Genomic DNA, 26,498 nt, shown 5'->3' on the forward strand with positions numbered 1-26,498 from the left:
TATCATTTCTATTTTATAGATGAGGAAACTGGGGCACAGAATTGAAGTAAATGTAAGTTACCCATGGTCACAGTTAGTAAATGCTAAGGACAAAAATTTGAGCCTAGGCAGTCTAATTCCATTAATAAAATGTTACTTATACAAACATATCATTTTAATTTTTTCTTAGTCCAATTTTTTGTTTCAATTCAGATTCCTTTTGTGTAAGTGGTAATGCTGTTGTATTTGAAAGTTGTTCTTATGCAGATCGGTAAACTGTATCACTTAAGTATGTCAGTTAAAATCCTTGTCATCCTGATTCACTGAAATGAGTAAATGACATAAATCAAAAGTTAACGGCAGTCAAAATATTTAATATTAAGGTTTTAAAATATATGAGTATATAACATATATGCATAATTTTAACTTTTTGATTCTTATATTCAAGATATTTATATATTGGTTGCCATTATAAACTTCTAATAGAAATACATTTTACGTAGCCTATAAGAATTTCAAGTCCTGAGAAAAGTCTCTGATTTTATTTTATTTTTAAAAATTATTCATTTGTTTATGGCCACACTGCGCAGCATGTGGTATCTTAGTTCCCTGACCAGGGATTAAACCAGTGCCCTCTGCAGTGGACGTGCCGAGTCCTAACCACTGGACTGCCAGGGAGTTCCCTGAAAATTCTGATTTTTAAAAATAAATATTCCTCAAAAGGACAATGTTCAATAATTACAAAGTTCTTTTACATATTTTATATCTTGTAATCCTCATACCAGCTTGTTGTTATTACCTCCATTTTATGGATGAGAAAGCTATATAGCTGAGAAGCAGGAATTGATTTCTTCAGAGTCATATAGTAAGTTGAGGCAGAGCCAGGATTAAAACCTGTGTTTGTCTTATAATAAGTTAAGATGTGTAATGTCTGCTTGAATCACACAGGTACAAATAATGAAATCAAAAGATAATATTATCTGATTTAAAAAAATAGAAGTGGTCCTAAATACAGTAGATTTGTTTCTTATTCATCATAGGAGAAGAAGTTTGAATGTGTTGCCCGAAAACCCTTTGTCCTATTCCATGCCTATTGCCAAGGGTGGAGAATAACAGTTTTATTAAGTAATTATTTTATTTGCACAACTTGTTGGTGGGGAAAAGGTAGAAGTCTATTTTTCAAAGGAGAAAGAAAAAGGCATATATTTTATCTTTTGAAAGGAGCAATGCAGCATAAAAAGGGTGCTAGATCAGTGGTTTTTTGATTGTTCTTTTTCTTCATAGACTGAAGCCTGACTTTACTGTATTGCGTAGCTAATAGATAAAGGCTTGATTTTGTCTAGGAGAGCAGCTAACTTCCTGAAACTAAGAGATAACCCTTGTGTTAAGAAAACAAGTCTAATGGAATTATAGACTACCAGAACTTGTTTTCATTTTGCATTTGAGTTCAAATCTGAGCAATGTAGACTTATTTTACCATAGTAAATAAAAAATCTTAGAGACTTAAGTCTCACTGAACACCCATGACTACATCATAAGCATAGTTTTTACATTCTGAAATGTTTTAAACCGTGTGAGTTCTGTTTTACCAATATTAATAAAAAGAGATATCTCCTATCTTAACTAGGATGCAAAGAGTCTTTCAGGAAAAGACAGCAGACATCCTCAACAGTACAAGGAGCAGATAGGGTGAAAGGAAGAGGAGGGATTGCAACCACTTAAAGGTTTTATGTCCACCAGTCCTCCAATGTAAGGATATTAAAAATTCAATATTTATGAGTTATGTCTCCTCTTGAATTAGTTGTAGGACCTATAATAATAGAAGTCTTTTAGCTTGATGTTTTCTTTGTATCATAATTAATCCATGGTTTGATGAGCAAAGAACTGTAATTTTTAAATTTTTTAGCAGCAGATAGAATTAGAGATTTAAAATATTGTGTAAAAGTTTAAGAACAGTTTCTTTCTCTTGCAGTAATTTTCAAACCCAGTTGGGTGTTGAGTTTTGTGTTTAATACAGATTCTAAGGTTCTGTTCTAAATGTCCTGATTCATTGAGCCTTTGGTAGACTCAAAATCTGTATTTTTAAAAAATTTCTACGTGATTACAGTCGACAGTCAGGTCCATCAGATCTAGCCCACTGTCAAACTACAAAGCAGGCCTTCTTTGTTGGAAGAAAGAAATAGCCACTTTTTAAAGAGAAAGAGGAAGTTCTAATATTTTAGAAAATATTACTTTATTCTCAATCCATCAGTGGCATCTAAGATGAAAAAGTTCTGGAGATCTGCCGTATAACATTATGCCTATAGTTAACAATACTTATTATACAGTTAAAAGTTTGCTAAGAGGGCAGATTTCAAGTTAAATATTCTTTTATTTATTTATTTATTTATTTAATTAATTTTTTATTTTTTTAAATAAATTTATTTATTTTAGTTGGGGGCTAATTACTTTACAATATTGTAGTAGTTTTTGCCATACATTGACATGAATCAGCCATGGGTTTACATGCGTTCCCCCTCTTGGACCCCCCTCCCACCTCCCTCCCCATCCCATCCCTCTGGGTCATCCCATTGCCCCAGCCCTGAGCCAAGTTAAATATTCTTGTATCAGTAAAAAAATACCAGTGGCAAGTAACATTGGTGGAAATCGAGACATGATTATGTGAAAACTATATAACCATGTTGATGCTTGCCAACATCATTGAGTGCCAACATCAAACCATTTTAGATTCAGTGAAATACTGAATCTATTTTAATTTAAAAATTTGAGTCAATACCAAAACTAGATTTTAATTTCTGATGTACCAGTCTTAGCAGATCAGCTCTTCTAGCAAAAAGTCATGATTCCCAGCTAGCGAAACCCTACAGAAATCTCTCCTTTGCCATCTGTTGCAGGAAGTTGGTAGATCCTCCCTTGCTCAGCAAAAGGGCAGTCTCTAAATGTCTGGCTGAGAAGGTTGTGTGATCTAACTCCATAGAAATGAGCAGTACTAGAACTTAAGATCTCAGAAACCATGTATCATACTTTTATTTTTCTCAGCTCTACCCCTGGATTTTCCATATGCAGCCAAGGTGGGTCAGCAAGCAGGACCTAGCTCTGTTCCAGTGAATCATCTTGGACCCTTTCAATCCTAGAAATGATAAACTTTATATCAGGTTTTAGAAGAAAAGAGGTACTAACTCAAGCCAGTCATCTAAAAGCTCAGTAAGATATTGGCTTACTCATATCTAACCTTATCTCTAACCTTATCTCTAATTACAAATTGAACCAAATTTAGAAATAGAGTACTTAACATAATAAAAATTAATCTTGCTTAACTAAAACTGGAATAATCCCTGCGCAAACTTTAACATAGTATTATTGATGGTTTTGTAGTTCAGTTATGTGAAATGGCCAAATCTCTGAGTTTTAGTCAGTCTCAGAGGGTTGAGATGATAACACCAAACTATTCTTCACTTAGAAATTAGTGAAAATGAAAAGACTTACCATAAAAGGCTCTTACTACCACTTTAAACTTAAACTAAATTTAGTCTGCTCACTAAGGAAGACACATATATTGAATTACCTTTTCGTGTATGTTTCCAGCATTCAAAGAAAAACCTCAATATCCACCAAGCCAGGCTCAAGCAGTTCTCCAAGACAGTCCACTGGGAGAGTACTCCTATGTGAAATCAATAAGGAACCTATTTAAAAACATTCCTTTTGTCCTTTTATTGATCAGTTATGGTAAGTGGTTTTCTTTTATTTTTGTTGATGTCTGTGTAAACCTTTGAGCATTGCAGATTCTTTTCCTTTAGTGGTTTGAGTTTTAATTAATGAGATAATGAAATAGGTTTATTAATTCTATAATAATAACATAGTCATAAACTTAAATTTTGAACTAAAAGCAAAAACTTCAGAATGGGCTTTTTAACATATTTTTAAAACAATAAAAACAAGTTATAGCTATTAAAGACAGAAGCACTTTCTTCTTTCATGAGTTCTTCCAGGGTATTTTTAGGTCCTTTATGAATTACAGTTCTGACCGCCGTAAGGAAAATGTCATCAATAATTCCTTTCTTTGGCCTTATGCAAGCTGTCATCTAACTAGAGTATTCTATCAAAATCTCATCCTTCTAGATCTTTCAGCCTAGCAGACAGATATTCCTCCTAACACTGTAGCTTTGACTATAGGCACCAACACATTTGTTCTGTTTATTTCTTATATTAACACTGTTTGTTAACCAGTACCCCCTATTTCTGTCTTCAGATGTCACTGTTACTGTCTTTATATTTTCAGGTGTAGGGGAGTGCACTAGAGGAAAATTCACCCAGTAGCTGAGGAAGAAGCATTTAATAGAATACAGTACCCATTGGTTAAAGACTCTTAGCCATCTGTGAGAAAAATAAACTTTCTGAACCTGACAAAGTTTATCTACAAAAACCCTGTAGCAAGCATCTTTCCAAAGACAGAAGCTCAGAAGCATTACCCTTGAGAATCAATAAGAAATATCCCTTAGAACAAGGATGCTTATTGTCACCACTTCTGCTCAGCATCCAACTGAAAGTCCTGGCTGGCCCACTAATACAGGGAAATTAAAAGTACATGAATTGGAAAGAAAAAAGATGCTTTATTCACAGATAACATGACTGTGTATATCAGAGGTCAGCAAACTGTCTTATGAGCCAAATCTGGCCATTGCCTGTTTTTATAAATAACATTTTATTCACTTACATATTTTCTGCTATGGCTGCTTTTGAACTATGAGAGCAGCCACATCAGAGACCATACAGCCTGCAAAGCTAAAAGTATTTACTGTCTGTCCTGTTACAGAAAATGTTTGCTAACCCCACGGTCTACAAAATAATGCAAGAGAACCTACATTCTCTGTTAGAATTAATAATATTAAATACATAACAATGTGAAAATATCAACTGCATTCCTATAAAAAGATACTTTTTATAATAGCAGCCAGAAGTATAAGATGCCTGGGAATAAATCTACTGAAAAGAACTTCATGTAAATCAGCTATGCTAGTGCTCCTGCTCAGTCGCCCAGTCGTGTCCGACTCTTTGCGACCCCGTGGACTGTAGTCCGCCAGGTTCCTCCATCCGTGGGATTCTCTAGACAAGAATACTGGGGTGGGTTGCCACGCCCCCCTCCAGAGGATCTTCCCAACCCAGGGATCGATCCTGAGTTTTCTGCATCTCCTGCATTGGTAGGTGGGTTCTTTACCAGTAAGCCACCTGGGAAGCCCCCAAAACAGCTATACTTAAAAGAAGAACTTTAGAAATTATAAAACATGAAAGATGTAAGAGAAGGACTAATTTAAGTGGAGGGATATACCAGGTTTATGGAGGACTCAACATTGTAATAATGCCAGTTAGCCTTACAGGACCACTGTATTAACAAATGCCAGTTGTAGATTTGGATTGATGGAAAGGTCAGACACATACAGAGGCTCTGGAAACTGAACAGAGTTTACTTGTTGAAGGAATCAGAAGGAAGGAGTTGGGAAACACTGCAGAGAGTTCAATAATATTCCCTAGAACAGTTGGAGAAGTTTGTTGACTTGACGTTCATCGCCAAAGGGGTCATAATGTCTGAGTAAGGGTCATATCCCACCTTTTAGAAGTGTCCTTGTCTGCTCCATCCATGGCTAGTATTATGTAGAAAAGATTGGGGCAGACTTGCCCATGGGATAGTTTGGCTAGGTACCACACTCCTAGGACAGGTTTTCAGTGTCCAAAACTCAAGAAACCAAAAAGACTGAGAAATCTTTTTTTTTTTTTTTGGCATTAGGACTATTTGGAGAAACTTATCATCACTTATATCCCAGCTGTAGCTACTTGCTATCTGAAACTCAGACAGGTATCTCACTCTAGATTCAGGTAGCAATACTCGTTGCTGTGATAATTCCTCATCCAGACTCTGGCTCTCCTCGCTGAGTCTGGAGTGGGAGTGAGGCCACCGCAGGGTACAGGCAGTAGAGTACACTCAAGCCTCAGCACAGGCCTCTTTTGTTGTCCTTGGCCTCCTCAGCCTAACCTGGCTGGGTCTCTGTGCATTCCTGAACTCAGTGGGAAGTGAGTAACACACGCTCGCTACGCAGGGGCTTTTGATAAGATCTCTGGACACAGGCCTCAGCTAGCAACCTCCAACTTAAAACAGGGTTTGTCATGGAACTTGGCTATTTGTAAGATTCCTGTGAGGGCCAAGAGCAGCAAAGATAGTTTTGATAAAGAACAAAGTGAGGAACTAATTCCCAGATATCAAGGTTTCTAGAGCAGTGGAAATGAGATGCCGTGTATTAGTAAGGGATAGACAGTTAGTTAGACAGTTAGTCACAAAGAGTTGGACACAACCGAGCAGCGGAACTGAACTGAGACGGATCACTGGAACACAGCAGGGACCCCAGGGGCCTCCCGCTGTGTGTCGGTGGGCACAGGCTGGGTTAGCAATAAACCCCACCAAAAAAGATCTTAGTGGCCTAGCACATCAAATGGCACAGCCTGCCAATGCCGTGTCCACTGTGAACAGACTGCAAGTTGCTCAGAGAGCCAGGCTGATATCTCAACACATGCTTCCATGATTACTAAGAAAAGGAGAGCTAGCACTTTTGCTCACTTTTATAGTCATATGGCCATGCCACTAAGTGCCTGCGTGGAAAAAAACTAGAATATTTGCAAACAGCAGAAGATCCCCTGGAGAAGGAAAAGGCATTCCACTCCAGTATTCTTGCCTGGGAAATCCCATGGACTGAGGAGCCTGGCAGGCTATACGGGATCACAAAAGAGTCAGACACGACTTCGCAACTGAACAACAGCAACGTGGTGACTAGAACATTATGCATATATGAAAACTTGGTATTGGTAGACAAGAAACTACATAGTTAATCGTCTTGGGACAATTGATTATCCATAGAGGAGAAATAATGTGAAGTTAGAACATGAATTGTGGATTGAAGACTAAAGGGTAAAAATCAGAACTTGAATGCTTTTTTGGTTTTTATTTTTTGGCCTTGAGGCCTGGCAGGTGGAATCTTAGTTTCCTGACCAGGGATCAAACCCACTCCTGCAGTCAAAGTGCAGAGTCTTAAACACAGGGAAGTTGCCAGAACTTTAATGTTTTAGAAGCTAATATAGGAAACCATCTTTAGTATTCTTAAAAGAACTTTCTGATGCAAAAAAAAAGCCCTAAATTAAAAAATTGATATATATGATTAAATTAAACTAATGATATTTTCTGAAAGACAAGACATAAACCATGAGAAAATGTCTTCAATGCATGTAACCAACAAAGGCTTTGCACCGACAATATAAAAGTGACTCCTGCTAATCACTAAGAAAAGAGCAAACGATCCAGGGAAATCGGAAGGCATTTATATGTGTGTGTGTGTGTGTGGCTTATTTATGATGCTCAACCTTATTAGGAATCGAGGAAATGCAAATCAAAACCAGAGTGAGATACAATATCACACACATTTAAATTGGCAAAAAAATTTGTTTTAAAAATCTGATGATTATCAAGAACGTAGAGTAAAGGAACTCTGTTGGTAGTGTAAACTGGTACAACCATTTTGAAGAGCAATTTGGCTATATCCAGAAAGTAGAAGTTTTACTTCTAGATTTTTGCTTAGAGAAACCCTTATGTACATAAGAACAAAAGCAATATTTATTGCAATATTGTTTTAAATAGTGAAAAGCTGGAAAAAGCCTTAAAGTATCTATTGACTTAGGACAAGAGAGTTAAATTGAAGTATATTTGCACAGTGAACTATTATACACCAGAAAAAACTGATGAGGTAGAACTAAAAGTATCAACATGGCTAAATCTCAAAACCGTGAAATGAGCAAATTGCGGATGGATACAATGCCATATTATTTGTTTCAAATTTAAATACAAGCAGAATAATTCTATTGTTTATTGATATACATATGTTATAATATCTGCCGTGATAAATATGAAGGTCAGGATAGGGATTACCTCTGAGAAAGAATAGGATTAAGGAAGATCTGAAAAAATGAATCTGAAGCAAAGATAACAGAATGTTAATGTTTGTAAGAGAGTGATGAGTAAGGGTATTTGTTAAATTAATCTCTGTACTATTTTGTATGCTTGAACTATTTAATAGAAAAATAATAAGCTTAAATTTCAGCTAGGTTAAGAGGCATAGACCTAAAGTGATACAACATATGTGAAGAAACTCCATGATTCAAACCTAGTCACATGCTTCCTGATAACCAGCTGTTTTTAACTTTCCCTTTTAAAGTATTTTTTAATTAACATTGTCTTCCTAATTTCCTTGTACGTCTTTGATGCAGGGGTGAGATGGCTGAAACAGGGATTCTGTCTTAATGCTTTTACATTCATTAACTTGCATAGGTGCTCAGGAAGCAATCAGTTGCTTGATTGCTATTACACAGTGTTATGCATGGGACTGTGATTTCTGGCCCGTATGTCTGAATCTAAATAATAGTAAATGATGTAATGACAGAATTCTACAATCGTAATCTCTACCAAGTTTAGGTGTTAACATTGATCAGTCTACATCTTGAAAGGGAGTAGTGAGAGGTCTCAATTTTTTCTGTCAACTGTCTAAGAAGACATTGTATTTTCACAATTGTCACAGAGTGCTCCATATCACTTTATAAACTCGTACATGGCACATTGATAGTTTTCTCTTTATCATTGTAGGTATCATGACTGGAGCATTTTATTCAGTCTCAACATTATTAAATCAAATGATACTGACACGTTATGAGGTAAGCTTCTGCCAATATTGTGTTGCATGCCTGGCCGAGAACTTCTCTTCAGCGATATAATTCCTGTGAGCATGGTCATAAGACTAAAAATGTATGACCTTGTTGCTATAAAAGATTTATACTTATTTCAATTGAGATTACATTTAATCCAATTTATAAAACAACATAGAAAGCAGAAGTCATTATTGTTTTGACAATACCTCTGTCTTTTTCTTTATTCTTTTTTAAAGGGATAGTGTGACTGGTTATATGAGACAAGAACAAAAAAATGTAAAAGAAACCAACACAAATATAAAGAAGTAAATAGCAAGCCCTGATCTCGCTTTCCTTTTGAAAAGAGAAAGCAGTTATATGTAAAAGCTATCAGATTAACTTTCTTTTCAGACACCTATGAATTACTTAAGAATTCTAACAAAAATCATTGTCCTTCTAACCATGGAGGATCAAGAAAAATTTCCTTTTTGATTTCTCCCATATGTCAGGTTTTGTTTCGTTTTTTTGTTTTAATGTAGAATGTCCATTCACCGTAATACACATACTGAATTCTTCATGTTATATTGTATGCTTAATTGTATCTGCTTATTTCCATTGACATGAGAAGGTATGGGAATGTGAAGGATCTTTTTGAATTTGAGGTGTCTGATCAACTTCTTTTGAAAAAAATTTTAAGGGCGAAGAAGTGAACGCTGGAAGGATTGGGCTAACACTGGTATTAGCTGGAATGGTGGGATCTATTCTTTGTGGCTTATGGCTGGATTATACCAAAACATACAAGTAAGTGAAAGCAGGCAAAAATGTATGGTGTACAACCTAAGGTATTTTGGTTTTAAGGGAACCTTTACTTTTCATTCTAAGAAATTTAAAAAGTATTATTATTGCTCAAAGACTTGCAGTCTAGGCACTTTTGGGTTCCCTTCAGTTCTGAATGTTTCAGTGGTCTCTCTATTGTCTTATTGGTCGTATTTATTTCAACTTTGAGAACCTGCATACCTTATGAACTCACCTCTCCTCTAATAATACTTACATATACCACTCCAGAATAGATCAGTTCTATTCCAAAAGGAGCCCTTTCTGAGAAACATTTGACTTTTGATAGAGACTTTATACTGCTGTTTTCTCATGTTGTGAACTTAAAAACAAATAAAAAGATTTTTTCCTATCAAAAAATTATTAGTGAGCATAAGGCATTTTAATAAAAAGTTTTTGGCTAAAATGCCCTAAAACTGTAATAACACTTGACTATAATACTGTAATAGATAATATGAAGATGCTCTATTAATTGTGTATCTATATGGGAACCAGGAAAATGCTAATACAAAAGAAAAGGTGAGTAATACCAACTGGGAGACTGAGAAAGGGGCTTTCCAAGGCAGCAACTTTTGCACTGGGCCTTTAAAGAACAGCTACATCTAAAAAAGAGTAGAAGAAGAATAGCTGCATTTCCTAACAGACAGAGATTTCTCATGTGTTTGGGAGAAATGAATGAATGGAACTGTGAATGAATGAAGTAATTGGACTGTGTCCTCTATACCTTTCAAGGCCTAAGATATGTTTGATAACATTATCTAAGCCCTTTCAAAGTATCTCTGATTTTAAAATTCTCCAAATAATTCTCACATGATTTAAAACAGCACTTACTGGGGCTTCATTATAATGTAATGGTAGCTTAGAATGAAACCCATTAAATTTGTAGATGAAGAGAGTATGTGTAAAGGATTTATATTTATCAATAGTCTTTGGTCCATTTTATAATTGGGAAACAGGTTGACATACAGATGTTCTTTGTTGCCCTGGCTTTCTTCTCAGGATAACTGCTGTTCATTCACCAAGCTCTTGTTATGTGCATCACTCTTAGCTAGGAATCGTGGGAAGCAATATTTGATCCCTGTCCTGAGGACCTTTGCAGTCTAATTGGGAAAAATTAAGGTGTTCATGCATGTAAAATTCAATAATCATATAACAGACTAAAATAGATGTCAAGTGTCAATCATGTACATAGAAAATGATTAGGGAGTTTGAAAAAAAGGAGAATCTTGTAAGCTGCAGTGGTTAGGAAAAGTATTGTGGAAGAGGCAGAATTTGATCTGAATCTTGAAATGCAGATAGGGAACCATCCATATCCCATTTGGTGCCATAAAAATTATTTTTATCCTTATGGGTATTCCTTTGTCTGAGCATTGGATATGAGGTGACTTTTGTTGTCGGCTGCAAACTGAAACTTTTGAAACTTCAATTTAATCTTTCAAGTCCATGCCTGGTGGAACCATTTTCCGTAGATAAGAAGGGGTGAGTCTTGAAATCTGAAGAATTTATTACCATACGGACAGAGCAGAGTTAGCCACATGATTTTTACGTGCCTAAGGAAATCAGACAGAACACTAATAATTCTGTTGTTTTTGTTTTAGACATACTACCCTGACCGTTTACGTTCTGTCTTTTGTTGGAATGGTTGTCTTTACTTTCACACTGAACCTTGGACATATTACCATCGTGTTTGTCACTGGGGGGTTGCTTGGGTAAGCATCACACATGTTAAAAGGAATGATAGTGTTCTGTTAGAATGCTGAAGTATTGTTACTGTGGCTTTTCATTGTTTAAAGTTCATTCAAAAGTCCTTTAATATTTTAAACTTTAAAAAAGATCTGTCATGTGTACATAAATGTATAATTCTTTAGAGCTATAAAAAATAATTCAAAATTATTTTTTGCTATTGCTGTAGGTGAAAAATGGATGAGCCTTACTTAACCCAAAGTCTCTTTACTTGGCTAGAAACAAAACTGACTTAGAAAACTGGAAGTATATTTTTCTCTGGAAAACAGTTGGGAATTGTTTTGCTTCCTAGTTCTCAGTTTTGCTTCTCGGCTCTCCCGTCCTCGGGGTAATTGGCGAATCATAATAGTGCCTCCGTTTCACACACCAACCTCAACACTTCCACTTATTTGATAATTATAACAAGTCGGAGAAGTAAAGCAGTTGCATCAACAGGTGATATTGTCCTTCCAATGATTTCTTCTGTGATTTTGACTTTATTTTCGGTAGTTTCTTCATGACTGGTTACCTCCCCTTGGGTTTCGAATTTGCTGTTGAAATCACTTACCCTGAGTCTGAAGGGACTTCATCTGGTCTTCTCAATGCTGCTGCACAGGTAAACCTCTGATTTCTCTTAAATCTGAGACCATGAGTTTACCAAATATTCTAACGGATAATGAATTTGACTGTAGCTTTTGTTTTTAAAAATTCCACCTTTCAATGCATGTTTCTAGAAGCTGAATCATATGAATAAAGTAGTTAAGTTCTGGGGGAAATACTGTATTTGTTTTTAACAGCAATCTTAATAAAATATTTCTCTTACTTTATTTTAGATATTTGGAATCTTATTCACATTGGCTCAAGGAAAGCTTACATCAGCATATGGGCCTGAAACAGGCAACATTTTCCTCTGTGTTTGGATGTTTGGAGGCATCATTTTAACAGGTAATTAGGGTGTATGCCTGCCAGAAGTACTTGTGTTGCATTGTCTTTGTATTTAATTTTCATTTCTGTTGCTTCTCAAGACTTGGCAGAACTCAAGGAAAAAAAATGAAATAAAAGGCAGGATGTTGTTTCCCTTCAGGGATATGAATCTATGGATTCATTTTTGAGGTTTCAAATTCAATGCAGTTACCATGCCTGGAAAACAAAACCATTGTAACAAGTGTTAGTAAAGACTTGGGATGGACAGAACTGGCCTCAAGTTCAGATTTTGCTGCTCATTAGCTGTGTGACTTTAGACAAGTTACCCAACCTCTCTCATTCTCCTTTTTCATTTATATAATAGGATATTAAAAGCTTGCCTTAAGGGCTTGCTATGAGGACTAACTGAGACAGTTGATGAAAAGCTCCTGGCAGGGTCTGGCACCTAGGACCTGTCTGATCATGCAGGCTGCTATTGTAGCCCGGTCATCCCGGGCTCAGCCCCACCTCCCCACACATGCTCCCCCTGGTTCTACCCCTGGTTGGGGAACTAAGATTTGACAAGCCAAGGGGCATGGCTAAAAGAAACAGAAGCAAGACTTATATCCAGTAGTGCTTCCAGGCCCGTGTTGGCCTCTACTGCTATTTCACTTCGGTAGTTTCTTTCTGCATTCCTTGTCCACATGAGAGACAGAAGCCATGGAGACTTGGAGAGGGATTGTTTTTGTTTTTTGTTTTTTTTGATCTGCTATAACTTAATTCAGGGATAGAATCTAACAGAAAGATGTGAATCAAGGCTTCTTTGTATTTGTTGAACACCTGGTCATCCTTTTTGAAACCCCCAGTATGAGCTCTTAGCAGTGATAAGCACTTACTTTGGAAATATACAGCCACTTAAGGTCACTCTCATTTGTCCATTACACTCAAAGGGCCTGAGTGTACTGTTTCCTCAAAGAAAAAATCCTACCAAGGAAGCGTTTTCCCCCTATTCTCTTCAGTTAGTAAAATGAAACACGTGAAACTGAATGTTTTGTAACTGAATGTATTGTAATGTAGTACATAAACTACCTTAACTACCGATCTGTCATAAGTAATCCCATATTGATTCTCAATTTCCAGGAAAGTAACACATAGGTATCAAATAGAGTGTTACTGCTGCACCAAAAAAGGGAACAGTGTTGGGTTCTCTATTCATTTTATCTTATAGTAAGATTCATAAATGTTAATTCAAACAGGTCAAGTACAGAAAATTAAGTGTAAAAAAAAGCTCTTTAAAATCAGTTTTACATTGACAGTTTTACCATTTAAAAATGCTAATTAATGTCTCTCATGTGTTGCGTGTTTTACTGGAGAGAGTACGATGGATTTGTAGCCAGTAGTCATTTGTACAGACAGAGGAAAGAGGGCTGAGAGATTCCTGAGGTGTGCTGAAGGTGATACCTTTTCTTTTTTACATTTTTTTCTGAGAATTGCTGGCAGGTCTTATTTTGACAGAATTACCATTTAAATACAGTGCATCTGCTTTTCCAGTGTTGACTGTTCTCTGTGAAGCACTATGCTTCACATATATAATATATATCCACTCCTTAGCCCCATTTATGCACATTGAAAAAAAATGTTTCTAAACATGTCATAGTGTTTCTCAGTTCTTTGATTAATATTAATGGTAGAGAGATACACAGTTTCCCTCTGTAAAATGAGTAGCATCTTTGATTTAGTGGACTTGTAGAACAGTGTCAGGCAGACCAATTGATGTCAATCACTGGTGCGGTTTAAAGAGTGATTTATTTATTTATTTATTTATTTTTGGCTGCTCCAAATCTTCATTGCTGTGCACAGGCTTTCTCTAGTTGTAGCAAACCGGGGGCAACTCCGGAGAAGGCAATGGCACCCCACTCTGGTACTCTTGCCTGGAAAATCCCATGGATGGAGGAGCCTGGTGGGCTGCTGTCTATGGGGTCGCATAGAGTTGGACACGACTGAAGCGACTTAGCAGCAGCAGCAGCAGCAGCAGCAGGGGGCAACTCTCTGTTGTGGTGTGTGAGCTCATTGCGGTGGCTTCTCTTGTTGCAGAGCATGGGCTCTAGGACATGCAGGCTTCAGTAGTTGCGGCTTATAGCTCAGTAGTTGCAGCACGTAGCTCAGTAGTTGCATCTCACGGGCTCTAGAGCCTCAGTAGTTGTGGTGCATGGGCTTAGTTGCTCTGCAGCATGTGAGATCTTCCCAAATCAGGGATGGAACCCATGTCTCCTGTGTTGGCAGGTGGATTCTTACCCACTGGACCACCAGGGAAGCCCAAGAGTGCTGTTTTAATATCAAGTTGCTTGTAATTGGGAGCTCGTTACATCACCAGTTTCTTTAAAATCATTTAAATATAATCAGAAAGGCCATTTTACATATATCCAAGTATCTTTGCCTAAATATCTGAATTTCTAAAATGTTGCTATCAATTACAGAATTCTAAGGGGTAGTGTGAATTTCTAAAGAAGCAGTAGTCTAACTTTTAAGACTGATTTTACTTTTACCTTTCATTTCAACTTTGCTTTATGAGCAATTAGATTATTTAACTACCCACCAATTTGTACCTTTTCTTATTTTACACTCGTTGTGTGGTCTGTGGCTTTAACTACCACATTAACACTGGTAACTTTCAAATCTGTACCTCCAGACCCTGATCTCTTTTACATTTCAGACCAGTATGTGTAATCATACATTTATCCTTGGACCTGAATGTCCCACGGGATTTTATACTCGACCTGTCCAGAACAGAACTTACCATCTTCCCACCACACCTGTCCTTTTCATATTTTCAGTTTCAGTAACTAGGACCAGAGAAAGTGAAAGTGTTAGTCACTCTGTCATGTCCGATTGTTTGTGACCCCGTGGACTGTAGCCTATACCAGGTTTCTCTGTTCATGGAATTCTCCAGGCAAGAATACTGGAGTGGGTTTCCATTCCCTTCTCCAGGAGAGCTTTCTGACCCAAGGATCGAACCTGTGTCTCCTGCCTTGGCAGACAGATTCTTTACAGTCTGAGCTACCAGGGAAGCCACCATCCATTTAATTGCTCAAGCGAGTCGCCCACTTCCCCCTCCCCAACCCCCATTTTTTTGTATCCTTTCAAACCACTGAGTCTTACTGCTTCAATTCTAAAATATCTCTGAGTTCTGTCCCTGTATCACCATTTCTCACATATTCAGGCCTTACCACCTTCAGCAGGATGAAAGCCTCTTGACCGGCTTTGTTGCTGATCACACCCCCCCATAGCCGCCTGACTGATCCCTAACACACGGCCCAGCCGTGCCTCCCCAGTCACTCACGGCGTCGACCTGCCAACCCAGCCTCCTCTCCCACCGTCTCCCGTCTCCCTCTTGTACTTGATGCTCCGCCGATCACAGACCGCCACGGGTGCCGGGAATAGACTGCTCTTCCTGTCCTGATCTCTTGGCATGCACTGGTTTCCGCCTGCCCGGAATGCCTTCCCCTCTCCTCTTATCTGCTTGACAAGTGCCCACTCATTTTTTCAAGTTTCAATTCAAACATGTCTCCTCTGGTAAGCCTTTCCTTATTTCCTTCAGCTGACACAGACATTTTCCCCACGCTTCCACTGTATCCTGTCTGCCTACATTACGGGAGTTGTTATAAAATGTTAAAATTGTTTGCATGTCAGTGTTTCCCATAGATTGTTGTTGTTTCGTCACTCAGTTGTGTCTGACTCGTTTGCAGCCCCATAGACTGTAGCCCACCAGGCTCTGCTGTCATGGGATTTCCCAGGCAAGAATCCTGGAATGGGTGCCATTCCCTTCTCCAGGGGATCTTCCCGACCCAGGGATCAAACCCACGTCTCCTGATTGCAGGCAGATTCTTTACCATCTGAGCCACCAGAGAAGCCTTTCCCTAGATTAGAGGGTTCTTTAGAGAAAGAATTGCACGTTTCATCTTTGTGTCTTGGTTCTTAGCATCCTGTGTTTGTTCACTAATGAATAACTTGCTAATTAAGTTAATGACTTAGGTAGTGTTCTTTTTTTCAGGCTACAATAATGTTATGGAATATTACGGTACCATAGTGTGCTACATTTGACAATATCAAAAAAGATTTTGCACTGCTTAGAAAAAAGTATACATACTCTGTGGTAACTTCATTAATCCTTCTCTGTTTGCAGCCTTAATCAAGTCCGATCTGAAAAGACACAATATAAATAAAGGAATTACAAATGGTGATATTAAGGCTGTGAGTAGTGAATATTTTTATGATTATACTATTGAGAAATGTGTGCATAGAGTAAGTGTAAAGCCATCTATGTAGTCAGCCTGTTTTTTAATTCCTGAGTCAACTGTGGATCTGTCATAATGACATATGCCAGATACGTAATGTAAATTTTTTTATCTTCTTATCCTTTCTACAGGTACCAGTTGATAGCCCCACAGATCAAGAATCAAAAACTATCCTGATGTCCAAACAGTCAGAGTCAGCAATTTGATGTGAAAGGAAAAGTTAACATCATGTGATAATTGAGTGGTAAAGCCTGGTTTATAGGTTATGGAGAATGGACACTTACTTGAAAATCATGTGACTCCTAAGTGCAGTTACTGTTTTTATTTAATTGTTAATTTAAAGTACTTTTGCTGACATCATTTTAATGTAGAAAATAGAAGCTTAGGAGGCTTTCTAAAATGATAATATGGAGGTCCACGCCCTTCAAATTACATAGTAGTACATGCAATTTGTTTATATAAATATGCCATCCAGTGGAACCAAGTGAACAGTATATTCTTAATTATCTCCCTTTCCATCCCTGGTAACTCATTTGGTAAAGAATCCGCCTGCAATGCAGGAGACCCCGGTTCGATTCCTAATCTGGAAGATCTGCTGGAGAAGGGATAGGCTACCCACTCCAGTATCCTTGGGCTTCCCTTGTGGCTCAACTGATAAAGAATCTGCCTGCAATGTGGGAGACCTGGGTTCGATCCCTGGGTTTGGAAGATCCCCTGGAGAAGGGAAAGGCTACCCACTCCAGTACTCTGGCCTGGAGAATTCCATGGGCTATCCATGGAGTTGCAAAGAGTTGGACACGACTGAGCAACTTTCACTTCACTTCACTTGCGTTGTTGATACCAACTGTCTAAGCCCCTCAGTGTGAATACAGTATGTCAATACGATACTTTTAACCCACCACATTTGGTCATTACGCTGTTGGGATGAGACTTTCAGATGACCTCTATGATTTTTCCCATTCCTTACCATTCTCATTAGAAGCTGCTTTGTAACGGGTACTGTCTGTGGCCATAAAAACTCTTCAGTGTGTAGACGGAACTCGTAACTTTGGTTTTAGGCTTATGTTCTCGTTCAGCGAAGAAGCCCAGACACAGACTCATCGCCCTGGGTTCTTCTCTATGCTGCTTTCCCAGTCATTATAAGAAAGCTAACACTACATTTACTATGTTTTTTCACTCCAACTTGAGATTGAGTAGTTTTGTATCTGTTGCCTTTTTTACTTTTTTTTTCCCCCTTCAGTATATATAGATTTTTAGTAAGACCATTTCACCCTGTGTTTCCCGGGCTTTTTCCCGGCTTCTTGTATCACACCTTATACTTTGGCCTTGACGATTCCTGAGATAAGGAGATTTCTAATAACTTCAGGTCGACCTGGTGTTCCCAACTAGGGGAGACTTCTTGAAATGCTGTCTGTTCTGATTCTACAACATCGTTTCTTCAGACCATTCTCCTCTGAGGAGTCCCGCGCCCACGTCTGTGCTCCCTCAGTGCACTGGGCACGTGGATTCCTTTCTTTACCGCAAAATGCGCACAGGCTCCGACCTGCGGGAACAGCCTGCTGTTTTCTGTGCTCAGGGTAAGGAAAATAGGACCAAATGCGTTTCCACAGTGCCTACCACTGCGTTTTGTTTACAGTGAGAATCCCAATGTTGTTCATGTCCTGACTCTCTAAGCTGATAGGGAACATCTTTATTGAGTAATGACATTGAAACAGCCATAATATTTATATTGTGTCCACATAAACACAAAAAGCCAATCAGGTATTCCCTTGAATACCCTTCAAGTGAATTAGCAATTCTGATTTGGGCGCGCTATGTGCATTGCTTAATATTAAAATGATAACAGTCTCCGTAACCAAACGACAGTAAATTATGTGGAATCTTACCCTGGAGAACATGTTACCAGAAGAACTTAGCTGGGAATCAGGAACTTCAGGTCTGTGTCCTGGTGGATCTGTTTCTAGCTTCCCTGTAAATCTCCAGGCAGCATTTTCCTCATCCATATATAATGAATGTAAAATCTGGTCTCAAAGATCATTTTTTGAATCTTAAATGCACTCATCAGAGGATAGACCAAATCATTGTACCACAGGAGCTTAAATCTAGCTGAAGGAAAATTCCCCAGACAATTGAATAAACAACTGTGGTTGTTACCTAGTAGATACAGGGAATTTAAAGTCTGTTTTCAGCCTTTTTGTTCAGTTGGTGATAGCTCATGCAGATGAGGCTGTATCATTAACTTCCTTAGATAATCACATCACAGATTTTATGGCCAAAAATATATTTTAAGGTTCCTCCTTTAAATGATTGTTTTTATTTTTAAACTGTCAATGTTGTTTCAAATAATCATGTCCTTGTCAAATTCCTGAGGTTTTGAACAAATTACAGATAAAAGTTGGAATATTTTATTCCTGAAAAGTGTATATACATATATGTCATGTGTATTTGTCCTTGTTGATTAGAAAAAGAATGAAATATTATGTGGCAGAACACAAAATGAATTGATAAATTTTTTGTATTTTTAGTTAAATTTGTAACATGTCAAGCAAGAATATCATATAATTCTGTTGTATCTTTGGAAAATGGAGTTGGGTAACTCGGGTACATTTTAATTGAGTGATTTTAGAAAGAAACTGGATGCTCTCAAAAGTATTTTGAAACGTTGCAAATATAGCTTTTGCCTTTTGTGAATGTTGGAGAAATATCTTTAAAAATATATGTAAACTTATAGAGTATTGCCAGAAGAATGCCTGTTGGTCTTAAGTCATTTTTTATGTTCTAATTTCTGCTCTTTGTACTACTTAACTATATGCTTGTTCTTCAGTATTTCAGACCTCAGATAAATTTATTTTTGTAATGTTAATTTTGCAAGGCTTTTTTTTTTTTTTTTTTAAGTTCTGATACTTCAGTACACTTGGGGAATAGAAAAAGGGTTACAAGATTTCAGAATGGGCCAAGAGAGAAGTGGTTTGTGGATTACCAGGTAACAGATCTCACCAGGATCAGGGTCAGGGTCAAGGTCAGAGCTGAGCCAGCAAAGGAGCCAGGGCTCAGTCTCCTCCCCTTGCTTTGGTGTCTGCCTCTCACTGGCCAGTCTGGCGGCCCCACCGTGAGCCATCATGGACACTCCACCTAAGCTCCAGACTGTCCTCTGCCTTTTTCTCCTGCTACCATGTACCTGCGTGAGACCTTATAGCCTAGGATATGTGTCACTGTTCCTCAAGGCCTTGTTGATTAATAAAACCAATTTACAAGTTTCTTCATTGAAAATACATGTTCATGCTTCATAACATTAAATGAGATGATACACGAAAAGCATTTAGAATTAAGGTTGATACAGTCAACACTCAAAAAGTTGGGTATTATTTTAATGCATTAATGACTGGTAACTAGCAGCAATTACTACTTACATGTATTTAGATTTGAAGAGAGGCATTCAGGTGACTTACATCAAAAGAACACCAGTGAGGGAAATCTGAGGTCCTGTGGAGGGTCAACAGAGAAGATAATTGGGGAGCAGGGCAGCGGAGTCTGTTCTATTGAAATCAGACCAGGCACGGGGCTGCCCACTTCAAATCCTCCCAAAGCTAGTCTTGTGTTATAATAAATAGGTTACTATCTAGTAAGGAAATTGTAATGAAGACTAGAAGCCAGATAAAAGATTAGTCTACAGCAGAGACTCCCAAAGTTTTTTTTTTTTTTATTGTTTGGCTGTGATGGGTCTTAGATGCGGCATGTGGGATCTAGTTCCCTGACAAGGGCTCGAACCTGAGTCCCCTGCATGGGGAGTGTAGCGACTTAGCCACTGGACCACCAGGGAAGTCCCTCCCTAAGGTTTTGATCTCAGAATTCTTACACACTTAAAAATCCTTGAGGATCCCAAAGAACTTCTGTTTTATGAGTTATATGTCAATACGAATCATATTCAAAACAAAACCAAAACTATTCATTTAAAACTAACTTTATCTTGACATAAATTTCATTATTATGAAAATAGCCTTTCTAAAACAAAACAAAGATAGTGAGACAAGTGACTCTTAAATGTTTAAAGAGTGCAAAATTCTTTAATGTGTTATAGAAGGTAGCTGGATTCTTAGATTCTTCATTCAAACTAAAGATTCCCTATTTTGACATGTTTGAAGAAAAGCCTTGCACGTGCATGGACTTGGAAAAGTATTTCACTAGTCTTTTCAGATAATTGTGGATATTCCTAGCATTTTACTAGCCTTTTCAGATAATTGTGGATACTCCTTAATACTATCCCAAAATCTGAATTGGTAGTGTCTTAAAGGTTAGTTGCTGTGAAATCTGAAACCAGAGTTCCTACTTTGTTACATTAAAATCTAATGCTCTTGATAAAAAGTAAATACAATCTGAGATGCTACAGAGAGGTCCATGTACTCTGTACTGTTCACTCAACAACTACATTATCAAGTTTAGTACCAAATGCCTGAAGTTGAAAGTGTGAGGAGAATTACTTGATTGAAGAGCATATTTGGCTGAGGAGGAAGGACTGCTTTAAGCTTGGAATCGAGGTGGCATAGTAGTTGGCTTTCCCTACTTGGATGAGGCATGAAATGGAAGGAGGAGGGCAGGAACAACACCACAGTGTCAAAGAAAACAGGAAGACTCTTGACTTTCTAACCATCAGAGCTGCCTGACTTCAACGCAAGCCACTGCAAGAAGCTCTGAGCATTCTGCAACTGTAAAGACTCAAACCAAGGCTAAATAACTGATTTTTAAGAGATACATGTATGATCAAAAATCAATTGAGAGGAGAGAATCTCTGTATCTATCTCCCTATTATCTATCTGTCAGTTTATCCATCTATCTGTTAATCATCAGACTGTATTACTTCTATAATGCCTCATGAATTTCAAGACACCGATCAACAACAACAAAAAAATCTAATGCTCTCTCTTGTTCTATAAAAATATTTCGTAATATTATGCATTTGGAAAATAGGATTTCTCTGAAGTCTGCAGCTTTCTCAAATATTGATATATTTCATCATATGATGCCAGACAAGTCACCTCTGATCTCATCAGAAAGCCTTTCAAGTATTGGGAAGCAGTCAAGCCCATATACATATTCTAAATCTTGTTTTGGCAGATGTAGGATTTCCAAAATGCTAATTTTATTTTGAAAACTTGATTCTCATCACTGGTTAAAAAATTCTGCCAATTGTTTCTTGAAGTGACTCAGTTCATGGTTTCTTGAGAAAATACCTGCCAAATGCCCAAGTCTGGGTAACTGTAATTTATGTCAGTCATTATTTCAAGTGAAAATGATGGTCTATGAAAAGCTGTAGTTCAGCTTGTGACTCAAATAATTGTACATGGGCTTTTCCTCTAAACAACCCTCATACTTTGGTGTGTGGCAGAGTGTGTTATGCATACTTCCCATGTCATCAGAAAATACTAAAAAGTAACATACCCGAGGACTGGGATACAATAGCTGTTATTCCTTCATTGAAGACATTCTTAGGTAAAACTGACTTTTTTAAAAACTGCAAATGCATGGTAGTGAAAAATCCAGTGGCCACCAGTAGTATGGTTTGATGTCACAGCCCTATTTGGGCTAAGATGCCAGCAGTTATATACATCACCACATTTGCAAATGTCATCCAGTAAAAAAATGTAAATAAGTTCTTCGTATTATTTTCAGCTAAGAGTCAGACATGACTGAGCGACTTCACTTTCACTTCTCACTTTCATGCATTGGAGAAGGAAATGGCAACCCACTCCAGTGTTCTTGCCTGGAGAATCCCAGGGACGGGGGAGCCTGTTGGGCTGACGTCTATGGGGTCGCACAGAGTCGGACACGACTGACGCGACTTAGCAGCAGCAGCAGCATTATTTTCAGAGTTTTGACACGGATTCCCTGTAAAGGGTCTTGGGGACTCTCAAGTTTCTTTCTGCCAATCACACTTTGAGAATCACTGTTCTAGAGAAGAGACTGGCTTTCAATCAACGATTGACAGTGTGAGAAAAAATGAAGAGTGGGTATGGGGGGAGGGTGGGATGAACTGGGAGATTGAAACTGACATATATATACTACCGTGTGTAAAACAGATAGTGGGAAGCTGCTGTAAAACACTGGGAGCTCAATTTGGTGCTCTGTGATGACCCAGAAGGGTGGGATGGGGGGAAGGGGAGGAGGTCCCAGAGGGAGGGGATATATGTAGACATATTGCTGATTCACTTTGTTTTACAGCAGAAACTAACACAACATTGTAAAGCAGTTATTTGTTGTTGTTTAATTGCTAAGTTGTATCCAACTCCTTTGAGACCCCATGGACTGTAGCCCACCAGGCCCCTCTGTCCATGGGATTCTCCAGGCAAGAATAACGGAGTGGGTTGCCATTTCCTTCTGCAGGGGATCTTCCTGACCCAGGGATCGAACCTACATCTCCTGCAATGGCAGCTGGATTCTTTACCACTGAGTGACCAGGGAAGCCCAAAGCGATTATACTTCCCAATTAAAAAAAAGTGGGGGGGGGGGCAGAAAGTAAGAGGGGGTCAAGGATCAAAGGTCTCTAACGAGCAGACAGAAGAAAGGAGACTCACTGGAGACAGAAAAACCCATGAGAAAGAAAGGCAGGACTGGGTATTCTTATCAGTTGTCCTATAGTAAGTAGGGACTTCAGCATCTCAGCCCTTTTCTTAGTGATTTATTTGGCTTCATCAAGCCTGCGTTTCAGCGGCTGGATCTTTGGCTGCAACACCCGGCCTCTCTAGTTGTGAACTCGGTAGCTGTGACATGCGGGCTCAGTTTCCCCACAGCAGGTGGGATCTTAGTTCCCTGACCAGGGATCAAACCCATGTCCCTTGCGTTGCCCAGCAGATTCTTAACCACTGGGGAAATTGTTAAGCCCTTTCTTAGATCCTATTGAGAAACACCAAAATTACATTTAGATTTTCAGTAAAACGAAAGACTTCCATTCAGAAAAAAGTACCATTCTCCTTTTCCACCGCAGGCAAAGGTACACAGGTAAGGGGCACATTTCTGAAATCAGCTCTTCTATAACCTGCCTGCCTAATCTCAGCTTCCGGGACCAAGATGCCTGCCCCCACCCACTCTTTGCAGGTGGAACCAGTCGTTCATTCTTGTAGGTGACCATCACCCTGAAGTAACTCGGAGTGGCCTTGACACCGTCCTGAGCATGGAAAACGCTTCTATGACTTCTCACGGGATAAAATACCTTTGGGTCCCTAAAGAGAGAGAAGGTTTCCAGGTGCACTGACCTTGTCTTAAATCTGTACTGAGATGTATGGATGTCCTATGAGCAGGTTTGAATCAGAAGGAGGACATGGGTCTGGAGGCCCTAAAGCCTTGAGAAAAGAAGGGAATGGGGTTCAGGAGAGAGGGGGAAATGTCTCATAAGGTAAAGTAGATGAACTTCACGTCCCATTGAGACAAATGACGGGTTGAGCCTCTGTCTAGTCCTGTCCCGTGTATTCATTTGCACTTTTCCCTTCATTGCTGTTGTTTTAAGTCCATGAGGAAATGCTGACTGGAGAGAAAACTGTCCAAAATCAGGAGACACTTGATTTCCGGTTGCAGCCTCCAGGTTTTGGTTGACACATGCTGCTTGAGCAGACCTCTCTTTCTCAGGAAAACATCTGCTTCTTCCAGGGACTGAAATGGCCCCTAACCCCCTCAGATTAGTGGACAGAGTACATTTTCATAAAGCTTCATAACACGTAAGAGTAAAACTGACATAAGAGTGACAGTGATCTCTTTTTCAGTCAAAAGCCCAATCCTTCAAAACATTAGTTCAGTTGCTCGGTTGTGTCCGACTCTGCGACCCCATGGGCTGCAGCATGCCAGACTTCCCTGTCCATCACCAAACATATTTGACCCTTCAAACATATTTTGACCCCAAACCAAGAGAGGTGAATTCCAGATCATCAGCTGGGGTGGGATTTATGGATGGACAAAGCTTCCCCATTACACAATCAGCAGCTCAGTATTAGAGGAGTCCCTGAGGACACGGCACCTGAGCGTAGGTTCATCACCTCCCAACCTATGCAGTGCTTGCTACTATTATGCATGACACTTTTTTTGTATAATTAGACCATATTTTTAAATTTTTATTTATTTTTGGCTGCGATGGGTCTTCATTGCTGGCTGGCTTTCTCTGGTTGCATAGAGTAGGGGCTACTCTTTGTTGCGGTGTGCAGGCTTCTCACTGAAGTGACTTCTGTTGTTGCAGAACACAGGCTCCAGGTTCCTGGGCTTCAGTAGTTGGAGCACACAGACTTAGTTGCTCCAAGGCCTGTGGGATCGCCCCAGACAGGGATCGAACCTGTGTCCCCCACATTGGCAGGTAGATTCTTAACCACTGGACTACCAGGGATGTCTAGAATATATTACTGATGTGCATTATTTTATTGCCTCTGCTGTACTGCAAGCCCTTTGAAAGCACCCATCACGGTATGTTGGGTTAAAACACGAGCAGCCTTTGGGAGCCTAGGTATGACGAAACCCAACTGCCGATAGTCTTGCGGCAGTAATAGAACCCTCTCAATTTCTGTTTCTTCCTTTACAAGATGGGATAATATTTCCTTGCTTGTAGGTTTGTGGTGAGGATTAAATTTATGTAGAAGGCACATTGTCACTTCTGAACAAATGAGACCCATTATTATTCTCATTGACAGTATAAATAGGGACTTACTATAGATAACACTTGAGAAGCAGTTGACTGATTTGGGAGAACTGAAGTTTAAGTGTTTGAATTTCATGTTATCCATAGTAGCTGCCAGTAAAATTATTAATTTCCAAAGGATTTAGATACTACTGCTTCTGTGTGCGAGTGGATGCACCTGGGCATTGTGACCAGCACACGAATGAATTCCGGAGAGAGAGAGATCTGAGCAAACAGGGTAAGAGTCCACGTACTTTGGCACCAAAGAAGAAAACTGAGACGCTCTTGCGGGCAGGAAAAAAATGGTTTTTATGTGTATTGCACAACAAAGGAGATTACATCACAAACTAGGAAGGAAGCTACTGACAAGTCCACTGCCCGTCCACAACGCTTCACCTCTCCTTGTTCCCTTTCAATTCACATGCACGAGTAACCGTCCATAGACATAAAGCAATTTGTATACTCAACATAATATCATAAGCACTTCCCATATTACTACAGGGCCTTTGTAACCATTTTATTTTTATTTTTTCCAGTTTTACTGAGATATAATTGACGTATAACATTGTATTTAAGGTGAACAACATAATGATTTATTTCTATATTGTTAAATGATTACCACAGTAAGTTTAGTTAACATATATCACCTCACATAGTTACATTTTTTTTTTCTTGCGATGAGAGCTTGTAAGATCTACTTTATTAGCAACTTTCAAATAACTATTATTTTAAATCAGTGTGTAATATTCCAATAAGGCTGATACATTATAATTTACCTAATGGTTCCTTACTCGTGGCCATTCATTTGTTCACTTATTCAGCATTTACAGAGCATTTACAGTTGTGTCAGAGTTTACGCCAGGAGCTGAAAATATAAAGCAGAGTCCTGCCCTCAAAATGCTCAAAGACAGGAAAAATCATCAGGGCCCACAGCACTGGATCTAGACCGTCGACGTGCAACTGACCACAGAGCCCCGAGGCGGCGGCATCCCTCCGCGGTCCTCTCAGCTCTTACTGTGGGAAGCGCCCAAGGGTTTTCCCTTCTTTGGAATGGAGGAGGATTGTCATACTTGCCTTTGAGGCCCCAATTTCATTGTTTTATGCCCCAGTGCCTCTGCGCCCACCCCAGCACTCCCTCACCCTCACCTTCTGGTTTGTCAAAACCCTCTCAACTCCCTCCATCTCAATGAGACAGGAAACCCTGAAGTGTAATCCTGGGTTATATTTGCATTTTAAATGGATGAGGCTCAAACAGTCTCAGTTGTCTGAGAAGACAGACTAGGCAAGGCTTTGTACCTCCCTGTGTCCCTGAAGTCACTTTGCTTTAGGCTCGTGTCTCTTTCACCTCCGAGTAAATCTATCTTTTCCTTAACACTGAGAGCCTGGCGGCCAGACCC

At 38.9% G+C, this 26,498-nt stretch overlaps 1 protein-coding gene across 5 annotated transcripts in view; it reads left to right on the forward strand.

The window, feature by feature from the left end:
• Positions 1-19,721, forward strand: part of FLVCR1 (FLVCR choline and heme transporter 1) — a 33,069-nt gene extending 13,348 nt beyond the window's left edge. For 4 of the 5 annotated variants that reach the window (XM_081489769.1, XM_081489764.1, XM_081489766.1 and 1 more), the window contains 8 exons: positions 3,565-3,705; positions 8,657-8,724; positions 9,395-9,498; positions 11,130-11,240; positions 11,764-11,869; positions 12,087-12,198; positions 16,340-16,407; positions 16,583-19,721. In XM_081489769.1, the coding sequence (XP_081345895.1) occupies positions 3,565-3,705; positions 8,657-8,724; positions 9,395-9,498; positions 11,130-11,240; positions 11,764-11,869; positions 12,087-12,198; positions 16,340-16,407; positions 16,583-16,657 (785 nt within the window). In that variant the 3' untranslated portion in view covers positions 16,658-19,721. The remainder of the gene's footprint in view (positions 1-3,564; positions 3,706-8,656; positions 8,725-9,394; positions 9,499-11,129; positions 11,241-11,763; positions 11,870-12,086; positions 12,199-16,339; positions 16,408-16,582) is intronic. The other variant, XM_081489765.1, reaches the window with a different exon arrangement.
• Positions 19,722-26,498: the final 6,777 nt, after the last annotated feature.

The sequence above is a fragment of the Giraffa tippelskirchi genome, chromosome 5, assembly GCF_054371585.1.
Source record: "Giraffa tippelskirchi isolate mGirTip1 chromosome 5, T2T-mGirTip1v1.2.pri, whole genome shotgun sequence".
In the NCBI taxonomy this organism is placed as follows: Eukaryota; Metazoa; Chordata; class Mammalia; order Artiodactyla; family Giraffidae; genus Giraffa; species Giraffa tippelskirchi.